Genomic DNA, 15,963 nt, shown 5'->3' with positions numbered 1-15,963 from the left:
TTCAAAATGTCAAATTTCTGGTGTGTGCTGTGTATTTGAACCATGCTTCCTTCTGGATGTCATTCCCTGAGGGAATTAATTATGGTAGGATATATCACATACATAATGACAGGTTCTGTTAAGCTTTCTGGAGGAAAAACTGTCAGTCAGGTCAGCAGAGAGCCCGAGCACTTTCAGTTGCTTTGGAGTTCTGCACAGTGCCTTTTGGATACCCTTTCAGTGAGGTACTTAGAGAAGGGTGTGGACATATTAATGAAAATACAATGCCCTCAGTGTGGTTTGAATGGAGAAGAGCACTATACCTTTGTTTTGGACATATTGGCTTAGAAAAGAAAAGAAACAGAAATTAGATAGTGAGCTCTGAATTGCAGCTGGTTTGCATTGTGGCCTTTTAAGAGGGAAAAAAAAGGCATACATAAATGCAAAGCAGTTTTTATGCCTAGTGGTAAACAGGACAGTTTATAGTAGTCTTAATGCTTTTAGGTTGATATCTTTTCTTTCCCTTCGGATTTACTTCAATAAAAAACTGGTACATACCGCTAACTTATCAGAAGGCTCAGATTATAAATATACTCTTCTGATTTATCTTAGAGTGCTGTGATCTCTGCAGAGAGCTCTGCACTGAGTTAACAGAATATGTAACACTGGATAAACATGGAGATTTCACTGTATTCAGATTTCAGTGAGTTCTGTCCATCCCCTTTCTCTCCCTCTCCTTGGCTGAGATGTTGAGGTGGAGAGTTTGGCCTCAGGCTACTGTGCTGTCCAGCACTGGCAGCCCATGCAAGCTGGGCATTTCTGCATGGGCTTTCTCCCCACACAGGAGAAAGCAAAGCATAGGATTCTTCTCTGTGAAAGGCTGGAGCTTGCTGTGCATCATCACTTCTGTTCCTTTTTTTTTTTTTAAGTTGCAGAATCCTTGTGGATGTATGGAAGGCTAGAATTCTGCAAACGAGCCATTCATTTAAGGGCATAAAGTAGGGAGTCAGCTGATACAAGCTGATCAAACTGCACTAACCCTGCACTTCATTTCTATGTTTATCTGATACATGCTCATTTCTGGGGAGTTAAAGCTGCCTGAGCTTTTCTGACTTGAAGCTTGAGTACCAGATCCTCAGCTAGTTTAAAAAGACAAAAATCCATTCATTTCAGTTGAACAGAGCTGATTACCTCCAGCTGACTGTCAAACCCTGAATGTTTGTCTTTTTACCTGTTTCATTACAGCTATTAGCTCTAAATTTTGGAACAGAGTTCAGTTTTAAAAGCACTGTTGTGTAAAAATCTGTAAAGGTCAGTGGTTGCTAAGTGCTGGACTGTGTCTCAAAAAAAACCTGCCTTCTGTGGGTGGGTGAAGAATACAAAAGTAAACCAAAAAACAGTAATCGTGACACCTGCACTGTGCTGTAAATGAAACCTGTTTTTCAGCAATCAGACCTGGTTAATTCCAGCCAGCCTTTGAATTGTATTTGCAGTTTTACACTAAGGTGTTTTTCTCAGGCTGTTATTGAAAGAAGGCCAAATATTTTTGAATGTTTAAGATGTAATTACTATACATGTTTTCTCCAAGGATTTTCTCTAATCACATAGGCAGTGCTTTAGATATATAATATTGTGTCATCTTCTCTCAGCACATCTGGAAGATCTGTCACACTGGGGTGTACTATATTGCGGAAAAATAATCCATTAATCTGATTTTAGGTTCAATCTGCTGTGGATTCTCTTTTATTCTCTTTTTACTTTTGATTAGTTTTGGTGTTTTTTTTTTTTTTTTTACCATGCATATATATTTCTCACCTTTCTCTCAAGGCCTTTATTTTTTGTTGGCAGCTCTAATTGAAATTTGTTAGGTGTCTCTGACAGGTTGAAACTGCTGATTGTTACACGTGAGCAGTGACTCAGCTTACTTACTGCTGGAGTCATATGTGCAACAGTGCAGTTCAAACTTACAGCAAAGCTAAGGAATAAAGCTTCACATTTCATACACAGCCTACAAGATCCTGAATTACGTTCATGTTCAGCTGAACTGTGCACAGCTTTCTGCTGGAAAAACCTGACACTGGAATAGTAGTCAAGGATGCAAGTTGTGGAACTGGGTTCTGAAGTCAGAATTGTCCTTGGGTTGATGGGTGTAGTTGGGGAATTATTAGGAAGAAAATGGCTGGAAACAAAGCTAGCTGTTCACAGTTATATTCTGATTTTTTATCTCAGAGTAATGGTCAAGGAGAGCTATCACAGTATCAGCTGAGCTGTCTGGCCTGAGGTCTGTGGGGAATCTTTGCTGCTGGGGAGGCAACAACATGACAAAAAAGTGCCACCATTGCCAAAGCCGATCTGCATGGTCTCGAACCTGACAGGGATTAGGGGCTGCAAGTCCTGACTCTGCAATTAGCCTTGTACAAAGTGAAAAGGAGCTATAAAGTAAGAACTTTATAAGGAAATTTAATGCATCTTCAAAACACTCTGTGGTGAAAACGCAACCCAGCACTACCATGAATACGGTTTCGTCTGCCTGATTTTCCTAAGTCAGTGTGCTGTGTCAAACCAGATGGTAACAAGTTTTGCTAGGTTAGCTCAATTGTGCCAGTGAAGGACTGAGTGAAACTGCAGTAGCTGATCTTCAGCACATCTGTTGAAGTGCAGACCTGAGTCTGTATGCTGGTCCCTAGCTCTGCATTAAAGGTCATGCTCCTGTGTCTTCCTGCTGCTATTCCTGCACTAACCATGTTCAGCTGGTGCTGACATAGGCTGCACCTAAATTGTGGTTTTCCTTTGCAGGCCTAGACAAATACAATTCCTGATGGTAGCAGTAGGAAAATAGCCATTTCTTCCTCTGGAATTTTTTTTGGTGAAGCCAGCAGTTTTCTGTCTACTTACCAAAATGCAGGTTTGTTCCAGATACTGTGTATGGGTTTGGGTTTTGGGGTTTTCTTGGAGGTTGCTTTTGAGGTTGGGTTTGTTAGGGTTTTTTTCAGAAATCAAGAGTCTTTTGTCTATCTTCATTTCTGACACTTCTTCCACCTTATAACTATGTGTTTCCCTATATTTTTTCAGGCTGGCATATAAACCTGCTCCTTCATATCTTGCAGAAAAAGCTCATCTTGTAAAAAGCACTTCCTCTGAACTGTCATAAGTGTATGGTGGGTTTTCCTAGCCAGAACCTAGGTTGAAACATTCCCATATGTGCCCCAGATCCAGTATTCTGTAGTGAAATTCAGTGGTGTTTGACTGATTCATTTCCACCTTTTCAGCTCTGCTGAGATGTGCAGTCACTGTGCACTAAATATCATCAAACTCTGGCCCTTCTTGTGTTACTCATGTTAATACTTTGTCCTCTGCAGAGTTAAGCAGTTAGGAGAGAATCTCATAGATCATTCTCCTCATAAAGAGCTGGATCTACCAAGGTTCTTAAGCACACAGTAAGTTTTAAGGAGAGGAATAATTGGTTTCTTGTTGACTTCAGCAGGACTTGTGCTTAAAGATTAAGACCTCTTACACGTGCCAAGGTGGCATAAATTATATTGCTCCAGATTAAAATAATGAAAAGAGTGAGGTCTGTTTACCAACATCACATAATGCGTTTGAAAAAGAAATGCTTATTTTATGCCTATTGTTTATATAGCAAAGCCAAATTTTGTGTGGTTCTAATTTACTAATACAGTGAGGGCATGATGCAGTTTTAGTGTTGGCTCCAAGTATCAGTAACATGCAAGATTTCATAAATATGTCAAGTTGGGTAGGAATGTTTTATTAATCCTTTATGAGGTTCTGCTTTACTGTATTTTGTTATTTTGTTGTACAATTTATACATCCATAGTAAGAGTATACTATCACTTTGTATTACCTTGACACTAGGTTAATTAGGAGGTATTTCGGTCTGTTTTAAATACATGGATCAGGATTCAGACATACATTTCCAAAAAGAAGCAATGTTATTGGTTGCATTCTGAGGTGACTTGGAGGTTGATGTTGAGTGTTACTTTACAAGCCAGAGTCCTGGTTTCCTTTCCTCTAAAAGCAGCCTAAACTACACATAATAGAAGCTTTTATGAAAATTCAGCAGTTTAGAAGTGTAAGTGAAGCATCCAGTTCTGCAGTCTTGGGGATAGGAAGTATTGGCAGCATGTTAAATATTCAGCTTAGTCTGTTAATGCTCTTTTCCTGTCTGGAAGGATCTCTGCTCAGCAATCAAAGACCCTGGTCTTGGTTTTCTTTTTCGTTTCTGTAAATCAAGAATTGTTCCAGTGGTTGTGGCAGCATGATAGTTCTCAGCTCTGCCCTTCCAAATGAATTGCAATTTAATCAGGGCTGGCTGATTATTCAGGATGCACATCTGATGAAATTCTGAAGAATCAGGCCCAGCTGATGAGAAAATGTTTTAAAAGTGATGTCAGTTAGAGAGGAACTCAACCTGCTTTCCTTCCTGTCCACAAATAACTCTGAAGTTGAGAGCCGCCCGTATTAAGAGATTAAATGTAAAGGATATGGGGCAGGCAGTGATGAAGTCTCTAGTTCTCTGAATGCTTTGCAAAGGTCATTCCCGTTATCTGCTCTGCATTTGGAAGAGTTAAAGCGCAGCAGCCTGAATCGACTTGCCCAAAACTGGCCAAGGAGCCATGCAAGACATCAAGGCATGGAGCGTGGCTCTCCCAGGTCCCCAGCCAGCCCATAGGATATTTGCCACGCTGCCCCATGGGTGGAATACAGTGGACACGTAGGTGTCTGTTTCCACCCACAAATGAGATTCTGCACCACAGAGTCACCTGAATTCAAGTGTGAGGGCTTGGGTCTGCTGGATGGAGAAGCTATGCATTGAACTATATTGAATGCATGATTGAAATTAAATAGGAGGTGGACCTCTAAGCTCCTAGCCTTGAATGCCCAGGACCTGGCTCTGGTTTTTGAATGTGTTCATAACAGTGTCCAGCACAATGGGGAATATTCCATGTAGGTGGAGTCTGTCAGAGAAGAAAAAATTCACAAAACAATGCTGGGGGAGATTTGTAGAATAAACCTCTGAATCTTCTGAAGTGTTACAATGTAAAATTTAATTTACTCTTCTTACAAAGGATACCGATTTTTATATTGCAAATAAAAATTTAATGAAAACACACTTCATAGAAAAACTGGGAACTTCTTCCCCAAGTTTTGCTGTAAAACTTAAAACTGTGAAAATTATTTTTGTGTTTTTATTCAGGCAAGATATGTACTGAAATACAGATGATTTGGATAGTACAAAATTGTTTTGTTGGCAATTCCTCATCATGGTGAGAGGAAGATAATGCTTTTCAGGTGTATCACCCAAAGGATTCTATGTAACCATGTGAGACAAGCGTTTTTATCAGCGCTGCAAACAATTTGCTTCCTATGTTCTTAATATAAAGCAAAATACCACAAGTCTGGCATTCAAAAGTAATGACTTAAGTAAAAGGAACGCAGACAATAATTCTTATCACCCTTTTTTTTTTGCCTTCTTTTCTTGGGTATGACTAGATATGGCTTGATACTGAAGACAAGTGAAGATAAAGAAGAATTTCTGTGGTTTTTGTTGTTTTTTTTTTCTTTCCAAGCAAATTGGCTTGCTTTTTATAGACTATTAGTTAATTGTTGCTTTACTTTCAAGTGACAACCACCCTGGGTTTAGCAGATAAAGGAGGTTTGGTACAAGATGCCCTTTTGATGTAAGGAGCACTTTCTGAATGGACCACATAAATATTCATAGTATCATATTTTCTCTCTGTATCAGAAATTACTCTGGTGGACCTGAATGCTGAAATAAGTGCATGAGGTTGCTGGACTGGCTGCACACTTTTGTCTTGGGAAGAGGCATTTGTGTCTGTGCAGAGTTATGCAGCATAGTCCATGGGCAGGACCTTCACCTGACAGACAGGAGACCCTTCTGCCATCAGGTGCAAGCTGCAGCTTGCAGAAGGAGGCAGTCCAAGAAAAAACATCTAGAGCTTGAGCCATGCCAGTGGCTGCTCCCTTGCTTTTGCTTTGCAGTCTCCTCCTACAGTTTCAGCTGCAATCTTGTCTTTCCTGATCACCTCTTTTTGTGTTTCCCTCCTTCTCTATAAGCAAGAAACTTCTAGGTGCCTTGTTCCAAGAGGCTGAACATAGCAAATTGTCTCCATCGTGTTAACTTTTAAATAGCCTAGAATCTACCACCCTGGAAGTTGTTTTTACCCTGTCCTGTAGCCATCATTGTTTGTAGAGCAACATTAGCCAAATTGCTCTTCTGCAGGACTGGTCTCAGAGCAGGGCGTTCTTATAAAGGAGGAGATGGCAGCTCTGAGTTTGCTAGTTTCCCTGGTTTAGGAAGATGAAGTCAGTAATTCTTTGGGCATGGTGACAGATTTCTTGTTTTTATTTTTTTGTTCATATTGGGGGCTAACTGGGCTGGGAGCCATAAAAATTAGGACCGTATGTCTGTAAAAGTATATGATCAATTTATTTTTGTTGGGAAAGTGATAGATAACATGGCACAGCATAAAGTTATAAAAGGAGGTTGCAGTCAGAGTTGCTGGCATTAATTTAACTAAAGAATGTGCCCTTAAATGTCAGGAGACTGCAAGAAGCACAGAGTTATTTGAGAAGACAACAGCTTTGATGTTGATTTTTATCAACAAAAATCCAGGAGATTAAAAGCAGTTCCCCAATTTTGCCTCCTTTTTTTCTTATTCACAATTTGACTAGGGCATTAGCAGGTATTGTAGGAAGGTTAATGAAACCATAACAGTTATGGTGAAAGAGAATCCATTATCTAATTGAGTTGTTTAGGTGACTCACCACTGAAGCTAAACTCAATAACTGGGAAACTGAGTAACTGATTTTCTGTGAAGATACTACAGTTCCACTGGCAGATAAAACAAGACTAGACCATCTGCGTTATAAAAAGAATATGGGCTGCAATCATCTTCCTGCCATATCAAAATGTGTAGGGTGGCCATTCTTGATCAAACTAAGAGCTTGTCTGGCTTCAGCAGGGCATCTGGTGAATGCACGGGCAAAAGCGTATAGCAACCTAGCAGTAAGATGATCCTACCCCTCATATGTGATCCCTGCTTCTGTCAGCAGATTGGCTCAGAGGCTTTTGGAGCCAGAGGTTGCATTAAATTGTCTTTAATGCCCCTGATGAGCCTGTCATCTGCAAATTCCTCTAATCTCTTTTTGAACATATTTATGTCTGCTCCAGAATATCCTGCAGCAATGGGTTTTGCACTTTTGTGTTCTATGAAAAAGCACTTCATTTGCCCATTTTAAATCCACTGTTTGATTGCTTTATTGGATATTCTTTCTTTCATTGAAACAACACAGATTGCTTTGACTTCCTGATCTTTTTCATGTTATTAATAATTTTATAAATCTGTCATCTCTTCTCTCAGTCTCTTTTTCAGGCTGAGAAGTCTGTTTATTATCTGTATATATCAAAAGCATTCCAAAACTTTGATCATTTTTCTTGTCTCTTTCATCCTCTTCCCAGCTCTGTTAGATCAGTTTGTGTCCTGTATTCACCTGTATCCTCCCTTTGTATCCATTACCTTAAAGGAGAAGAAACTGATTCGAGAGCATCAAAGTGTCAGGGGTTTGAATCCACACCTCGCAGTTTGTCAGAGGGCATACTTGGGTCCTCCACTCATCCAGGTTGTGGCACTGTGGTTTTCATTGACTCTGGTGTGGAATATATATCTGGACTTCAGGGAGGTGGTAGGGTGAGCTGATCTCTGCTGTTCCATGGCACTTTGCTGTTCTACAGCCCATCACCCAGACACTGGAATTGTGTTTGCTGCTCTTGTAGCTGTCACTGGTTTCTGTCTGAGCAAATGTCTGTAAAAACCAGCAGGCACGTGCATTCCATCCTTTAATAGAGGGACAATGTACACGTATTAGCTGGAGAAGGTCAGTAGCTTTGTGCTAATGTACACAGTGGTCTGGTGAATTAAGATACACTGTTGCATGTTTTGGTGATTTGTTTTGTTTCTTTTGCATTCAGTGTCCAAAATAACACAGCAGCTGTGTGTGTAGGTAGACAAATCTGGGTAAATAATGAAAGACTTTGGGGAATGACAGCACCGATCTGGTAAAGCTCAAAGACATGTAGATCTCTGAGAAGCTGCTGACAAGCTCTCAAACTGGAGGGGTTTTAAGCAGGCAGTAAATTGCAAAATATAAAGACAATGACTACATAATACTCATTAGGTCTAATTTAGTCTCTCAACCTTGAAATGAGTGGAAGGTGTTCTTGTTTGTTATAGTACTGACATTATTTATTGCTTGTCAAGTGATAAGACACAGGCCCCACTGTGATGCTGTATAAATATGTACTACAAGGGCTATATTTGATACTAAGAACTCCATTTTAAAGCAGGTTTTAAAAGGCCCAATAATTAACTGATTAATAAATCTTATAAAGTCCTAGAGCGTCCATAAAGTCATCAATTGATTATTGCTATACACAGCAACTTATAACTTCCACAGATGGGCTCATAAGCATTTACGGTATACAGATGCACTTGTGAGATCTTCTGATAATAACTAGTAGCTGTTAAACCTCAGTAATTAAATTTTCAGGGATGGGAAAGAATTACCTCTTTTCTTCATGGGTAATATTAAAGAACTTAAAGGCTGAGCATTTAGCCATGTGACATTAGAAGACTCTTGGAAGTGCTAGATAGCTGTATTTGGCCAGGCCTTGAAACATCATGAGTATAAGCAATTGAAATCAATCTTTATGAAAACAAATGTTTAATGCCTTCTGAAATCAACTGACGTAGCTTGCTTGTTTCTGAAAATTTTTGTAGGTCTTCCAAGATTCCAGTCTCTACCTATTTTGTCAAGGTGTGACGTATTACAGTGATATGGTAATTCGTACTACTGAAGTTTTGATACTTGGGAAACCTCATTTTGAATTAATTTTGAATTTTTAGAACTTAAGTTCTCAGCAAATTTGGATGTATCCAGATTTTAATTTGCCAGAGAGTGAGAGATGTGTGTATTTGCTTGTGGCAGTAACCTGATGTTCCGTTAGAGAAAAAAAGCCTTTGCATGCTGTCCACATGCACCACAAAAGAAAACCTCTTCTGCGAGGGAGCTTTGAGTCTTGTATCAAGACTAAGTGCTGGTTATTTTCCATTGGTACTGTCCCTGAAATTATACAAGTTACAAGAATGATTTGTGGGTTTTTTTTCTCTGTTTTCCTATGCTTGTGTAGTAGCAATTTATATACTTGCTTTAGCTAAAATCTGTTTTCATATTCACAGGCTAATAGAATTACCAATGACTATATTGATAATCTTGGGGCTATTTTTATATGCTGAATCTTTTAAAAAGTCCACACTGCTTAATACTACAAGGATCATACAAATGTATAATGATATTAAGAAATACAATAAGGTGAGATCTGTGCATGAGTAATTTTTATTTATGCCCCTGAAATTGTGCACAGACACTGATAGGACACAATACTCATTAGATTTATGTGTAGCAAGAGTGCTAGCTCAGTAATAAAATTATAAGCTTGAGATACGTGATACTGCTTCACGGTTTTCCCTACGTATTTACTTATCTGGTTTCACTGTTACAAAGCTTATTAGAAACTGAGAAATACTAACAGTGTATAGCACATGCAGCCTGATACCCTGATTGTATTTCCACCTTTTACTTACCATGTTTAATTGCGTTGTTTACTACTGCCACTGGTATGGTTTGATTCCTTTTGCTTCTTACATTCTTCCCATTTGTCTTTTGGTTTGGTTCATTGTAAGAGTACACAATAACATGAATAATGCTATTCCCAAGGTGAACTGCCAAAAGAGCTAGTAGGGCATGGTATCTCCAAGATCCTGTAGTGTGCCTGTGCCTTACAACTCATGATACTATTGTGCTGAGGCTTCATTATGTTTTTGTGAGAGGCATGTTTCTTTCCCTGGTTTCATTAGTTGTTCTCTCTCCTGAGACAGAACATTGCATCTTCATCCAGAGCAGATGACATATACTCCCTGTAAGCAGTAAACAGCAGTGATGAAATGCTTGCTTTGTCTTTTTAATGTTTAATTGCAATGTATAAAGATATCGTGTAGTGATTTTGCTTGCCTGCTGATAAGCCATCTATGTCCCTACTAATGTAGAAAGAAGGAGCCTTTAATATAACCCTCCTGTCCAGGAGTTCGACTGTTAATAGGTTTGTCTATTTAATTAATACTGAGTGGTATCTTACCATGTTGAGAAATGTGGTTTTATTCTGGGATGTAATACAACTGGTCTCTGGGCCTTGGTCTTCTTGACCACCGTTCTTCTGCTGCAAGAAGGGCTGTACAGTGCTTTAGAAGGTCTTTCATTTCGGAAGTTTGTAGTGGTTTAAAAATCATTCTGTATGCTTAAAATAGCATAGATTGTTCAATGTGCTTGTTTCTGGGACTAGAAAAATATTTTAAATAGAGTAACTTCCAGAAGGAAGGTGATGCAGTCTCACCCCTCTGCACAGTGCATGTCAAAGAAACTCACTCATGAGCCTATGCATCAAACCCACAGCTTCTGTTTGTACACCACCATTGCTTTCCAGATGTTATCCTGCCTTGCTGTAAAGGCTTTAATGATGACAGAATTTACTGTTCACACAAGGTAGTTGCTGCAAAGATTATTTTCCTTGATAGTTACATGAATGCATTTACTTACAAATTTCCATTTGACTGATTTCAGCTTCCAACAAATTCTTAGATTCTCTGTATCTTTTCTTTTACATCAAAGACTCACAATGAGAGACTTCATGTAGATGCATGCAGGCAGAGGCAAAACAATTTATTTGCTGCTTCTTGGTTAAAGCAAATAAACTGAGCTTATCAAGCCTCTGATGAAATACATTTTTCTAGCCCTCAGATCATGTGCATAACCATTTTCTGAACCATATCCCATTTTTAGTCATCTTCTGGAATCAAAGAGCAACTAGAAACAGGATTGTAATAAGTGTCTTGCTGATGCTCTGATCAGGAATGGCCATGTCTTCCAGTTCCTACCTGATTACATTTCTGTATATGGATGCTAAGGGTTGTTTGACCTTTTAACTGCATTGTTGCTCAGGAACTTCATGTCTTTTTTAATACCATTGCTCTCTATGATGTAACTTCCCATCTTTCTAGTGTGATATGTATTCCTTATACCCAAGTGATTGATTCTATATCCTGTTGTGTTGAAACAGGTTTTATTCTTATGAGCCCTGCTCATGGGGAATACAGAGCAGCAGGCATCACTGGCCAATTTCATTGCTAACCACTCCTTTGAATTCAGACTTATTTTTAACAGTGCATCCATCCACTGTTACATCTTTGTCCCAGCAAAATTTTGATCAATCTGTGTTTTAGCCTCAAATACCTGAATCATAAAGGCATTTCCTCCCAGTAAGGGGGTCAGCATGTCTAAGAGCAGATTATGTTCTTACCAGTATTTGTTTTGCTCGCACCAGTAACAAGAAAATCAAAGATAGAGAGTAGGAATGTAAAAGAGTGAAGACAAATTCCCTTGATTATGAATCTTGATCTGCCTTTCCTAGTCAAAGTTTGTACCTGAGGAATTTCGTGGAATGCTTGTTCTACCACATTGAATTGTAGCAGCAGCCATGAGCAGACTTCACTATAGCAGTTTGATACAGCTGGGCTACATTTTAGTCACTACCACCCACACCCCCCCAAAGAAAAACCCACCAACCAAACAAGAAAAACAAACCAAAAATGCCCACCCTAATGTTTGTTAGTGCCAAATGGAGCTGCCATTTTAGCACATTCCTGTAGATACACACTACACAGTCTTGGCAATAGAGTTCTACTTATTCCAAGTGAAGGATCTCTTACTCAGCTGCGAATTCTTCTCTAACATGGTATATGCAGTTGCTCTTGTCTCTTTCTGAAGTAGTTTGGATTCCTCAGGAGCCTGCAGGTCACATTCACAAACCTGTTTTTAGGATTTTTAACATTCAACTGTTGTATGCATGTAGGTACACATATTTGCTTCCAGTGGATTAATTACTAGCCATATCAAGTGAATTAAAATTGTGTTGTTATTAGATTTTATGAAAACATTTAAAGCAGAAAAGTAAGTTTTTCATTAATATAAAATAAGTTATATCATCTTCACAATTTAGATGAAATGGGTGGAGTGAAGGATGGTATTAAAAGCCATGCTGGCAGCAAGTGGAAGCTTGTGTCATTGCCAAATCTGTCTTCTAACCTCTGTGTGACCCAATTCTGCTGAATTCCAGTGGTCTGTGCAAGTACGTCTTCTCTAGGTATAAGAATAGTAGCAGCAGTTACACTACCTAGAACAAGAATGTACAAGGCTATCAGCTGTCTTGCCTAGGGGCATGAGATGATTGCCAGCTGGGCTAAAGAAAAAGTGTTTCCTTCCTGTGAGGCATTACATAATTATCTGTGTATGTTAAGTGTGCTGGGGTTTTTGTCTGAAACTTATTATATAAGCCAGTGCTATAAGAAGATGCCAGACTAAGAAAACAGCCTGGACATATGTATTATGGCAATTCTTTTTTCTCCTGTTTTTAATACTGTCCAAAATAAAATGTGATTCGGTTTATGTTTCACCTTGTTAGCTTTGCAGTGCTTTGCTTTTAACACTGTCCTGCCAGCTTTGTGACGTAAATTTGACTGCAGCTGAGGAATATTGTTAATCCTCTCATTTCCTTGTGGGGAATCAAACTTGAGCCAAATGAAATGTTTTGTGCTACAGTGTTTTCTTTTATTACTGCACGTACAAAGCAAGTAAAAATGCTGCCTGCCAGGATCTTGCCAGAATGATACTGATTCTCTACTTTTATGAGATGCCAATAAAATAGGAGTTATTCTTTTTCATCTTGCAGCTTGCTCTTCACCAAAGTAAAACTGGAATGGATACATAAAGGACCTGAAGAGGCTCTGGTGACATGCAGACATATGTTGCAGATGTGGCAGATGGTATACAATGTTTTACAGCACAGGTAGGCTTTCTCCACTGTAGCAAGTTCAGATTTGTACTCAGTAACGTGGTTATCTTTTTTAATTTTCTAGATACTTGAGTTATTTTGCAAGAAGGGTGATAAACAGTACTGTTTAAAAGATAAGTAATAGTTCTAGCAGTGATTAAAAAATTGGAAGATTTTAATGGCCATTATTTAAAAAACAAAACAACAACAAAAAAAAAAAAAAAAAAAAAAAAAAAAAAAAAAAAAAAAAACCACAACCAAAAAAAACCCACCAAACAACCAAAACCTCCATCTTTTAATATTGAAGAAGCAGTTTGAACCACAAGTTTCTGAACCTAATGTCTAAACATCTCTATCCATATTTGGATGTCCAGAATGGAGGACAGATTTTCTTCCTCCCCAATAGTGCTGAGCTTTCATCAGCTATTGTTCACAGTCTGCAGAAGTTGGCACCACCCAGGAATGTGTGGGGGTGACACAGTCCTGAAGTGAGTAAGCCAAGGAAAGGCACAATGCCAGACTCATATGCTGAGTTGCACGCTGGTTGCACAGCCTGGTGCTAACTGGGCATGGAAAGAAAGGATGGATGTAGCATCTTTCACTCTTCCCTTGCCCTAACAAATCTCCATTCACACAATGCTACATTTCCTTTTTCCTCCCTTTCATCTGCTGCCACACTGAAAGGTAAAGTTGAGAAAGTGTGAAAGATACTGAGTTGGGTTTTCTTCCTTCCCACACCCTTAGGATTCTGCCCTAGTCAAGGTATCAGTGTACAGTGTCTTGGGAATATTATACCAAGATCCCTTGCTCATAATGTCCACAGAGGTTGTGTTTGATGGGGGGACAACATGCTTGATGGCAGCAATCAAGACAACAGGGTGATGTCGCTTGAGTTGTTCCCCAATTTCTGTGTGAATTTGCATAACCTTTATAAACACCAGAAGTATATGTACAGAATGATGCATGTCTGTGTAAAAGTTGTCCTTGAGGGGTTATTAGTAATTCTTGTTGGTTTAGCAAATGAGCAGCAAAGCAAACACAAAAAATCAAGATATTTACATAGCAGCAGTGGTCTTTTACAGACTGGAATCATTGATTTCCTTAGGCCTTAGTATCTTCAGCTAAGGATTCGATCCTGTACTACTCACATGAATAATCTTTATACCTGTGAGTAGTCCTCATGAAGCTGATCAAATCCATACTGAACAATTATGACTGAGGAAAATTTACTCTTGCAAGGCGGGGGCTGAGACTGTAGAGAGTACATTGGAAAACAGACAAATAACTAGTTCAGCCATTTGGACTGCATTTGGATCCCAAGCTGTGCTTTGGCTCTTATACTTCAAAACCCAAGATGTGATAGCTTTAGAGGCTTTTGATAAGCTTTAGCCATAGAATCTTAAACAAAACAAATTGCTTTGCTTTTGCTTTTAAAAACTCTAGTATGTATTTCACTGCTATTCCCAGCAGGGCTTTTTTTTTTTTTTTTTTTTTTTTCGTTTTTTCAAGAAACACATCATAAAGTATTTTTTATTAGGAAATGCTACTGGAAAGGTAACAAGAATCAGCTTGGTACCTGCAGTTTTAGACAGGATTCAGTGACCCAGGAAGCCCCTTGTATTTAGCAAATTGCAGCAGTATCAGCTAACAAATATGTAAAGTATTCTGGGTAGGGCTGGCAGAGGAACTTAAGGGGAATTCTTATCAGTGAGACTTGGACAAAGACATTTTAGGGCCTCTGCAAAAGAGAAGGTTTTATTTACACAAAGTTGAGAGCTGTTGCACCCAGTACTCCTTACTGGTTCAATCAGTAGATAATTGCCTACACAATTAAATGGCACTTCAGTTGCATTTGTCTGGCCTATTTCCAGGCTTTGCAATCTTACTGTGACTCTGACAGACCAAAAAGTCTTTCAAGGCCCAGTATTTTATTCCCAGCAGCTATTCATATGCCCTGTTCAAGTCCCCTGTCTTCTCTCTGACAAACTGGTGCCTCTGCAGTCTCACAACCAAGTGTCCCACTCAGCGTTTTTGTCACCAGTTTGTCCACTGTCTCAACTACGTTTTGAAAACATAGGCAGTAGATGTCCTGCTGTCCTACTGTCAACCTTTCCAGTGCTGTATGTAGAAAGCAGATCGTCTGGCTACTACCCCTTCTGTGGTGCATCAAGAAGTTTTCCTGGCTGAAGGCTTTGTACTGCAGCTTTTACAGGGTTGTTAATTTTCAGCCCTCCTCTGGGATCACAAAGCCATTGGGAGTGGCTCTTTTGCATAATGCATTACACTGGGTTTTCAGCCTGGGATTTTCCAATCTCTTCACCTATCCTTAGAGTAGGAGTACAGTGTAGGAGCCAGTGTTTCAGCATGTGCCTGAACAGTGATTCCATGGTGGTAGCTGCTGCATTAAGGTAGCACTCACCTCATGGTAGTAATAGATGGAAGTGCAGCTGCCTTATTCCTGCACACACAGGAGTAAGAGTGAGCTGTCCATAGAGTTCCACGAGCAGCTTCTGGCCAGGGCACTTGCATTTGGGTCAGTCCTGTCTAGGTAAGGCTGAGGCATAGGAGAGATAATTTAATTTTCCCTTCTATCTGTCACTATGTGATAGTCTCAAATGGATTATCAATGTGGAAACCAGTATGGAAGACAAGGGAGGCACATTCAAGGACAGTGATTGGTGCAGTCCAGTGTCCAAGAATTCAGAGAGCGTTAATAGAAACCATTATGTTTGATCCCAAAGCCCAAGTAAAAGGTTATTTAGCTACTGTAAATATGATTGCTGTTACGATAAATGACAGTAAGTGGCTTTCAGCCTTAGGTTGTTAGCTGGGAAAGACAAGACTTGCTTTATCTTTTGCTGTTGTTTTCTGTGATAACAGAATAATTGTGTTTAAAACCAAATAGCAGTCGCAAGCTAATTCTTTTGCTAGATCAATGCAGATTCAAGGGAATTCTGTGCAATCCCTAGCAAAGGGCTCATCAGACTGAAAGATGGGGGCAT

The 15,963-nt window shown here is 39.3% G+C and overlaps 1 protein-coding gene across 3 annotated transcripts in view; it reads left to right on the top strand.

Annotated features, from left to right (window-relative positions):
* The window catches only part of TTC7A (tetratricopeptide repeat domain 7A), a 171,610-nt gene that overhangs the window by 98,030 nt on the left and 57,617 nt on the right, over nt 1-15,963 (top strand). For all 3 annotated transcript variants that reach the window (XM_053972466.1, XM_053972465.1, XM_053972467.1), the window contains one exon: nt 12,860-12,976. In XM_053972466.1, the coding sequence (XP_053828441.1) occupies nt 12,860-12,976 (117 nt within the window). The remainder of the gene's footprint in view (nt 1-12,859; nt 12,977-15,963) is intronic.

Source organism: Vidua macroura, chromosome 3 (genome assembly GCF_024509145.1).
Source record: "Vidua macroura isolate BioBank_ID:100142 chromosome 3, ASM2450914v1, whole genome shotgun sequence".
Lineage (NCBI taxonomy): Eukaryota > Metazoa > Chordata > Aves > Passeriformes > Viduidae > Vidua > Vidua macroura.
The sequence above is the reverse complement of the archived record's forward strand: the minus strand, read 5'-3'. Positions and strand labels throughout refer to the sequence as shown.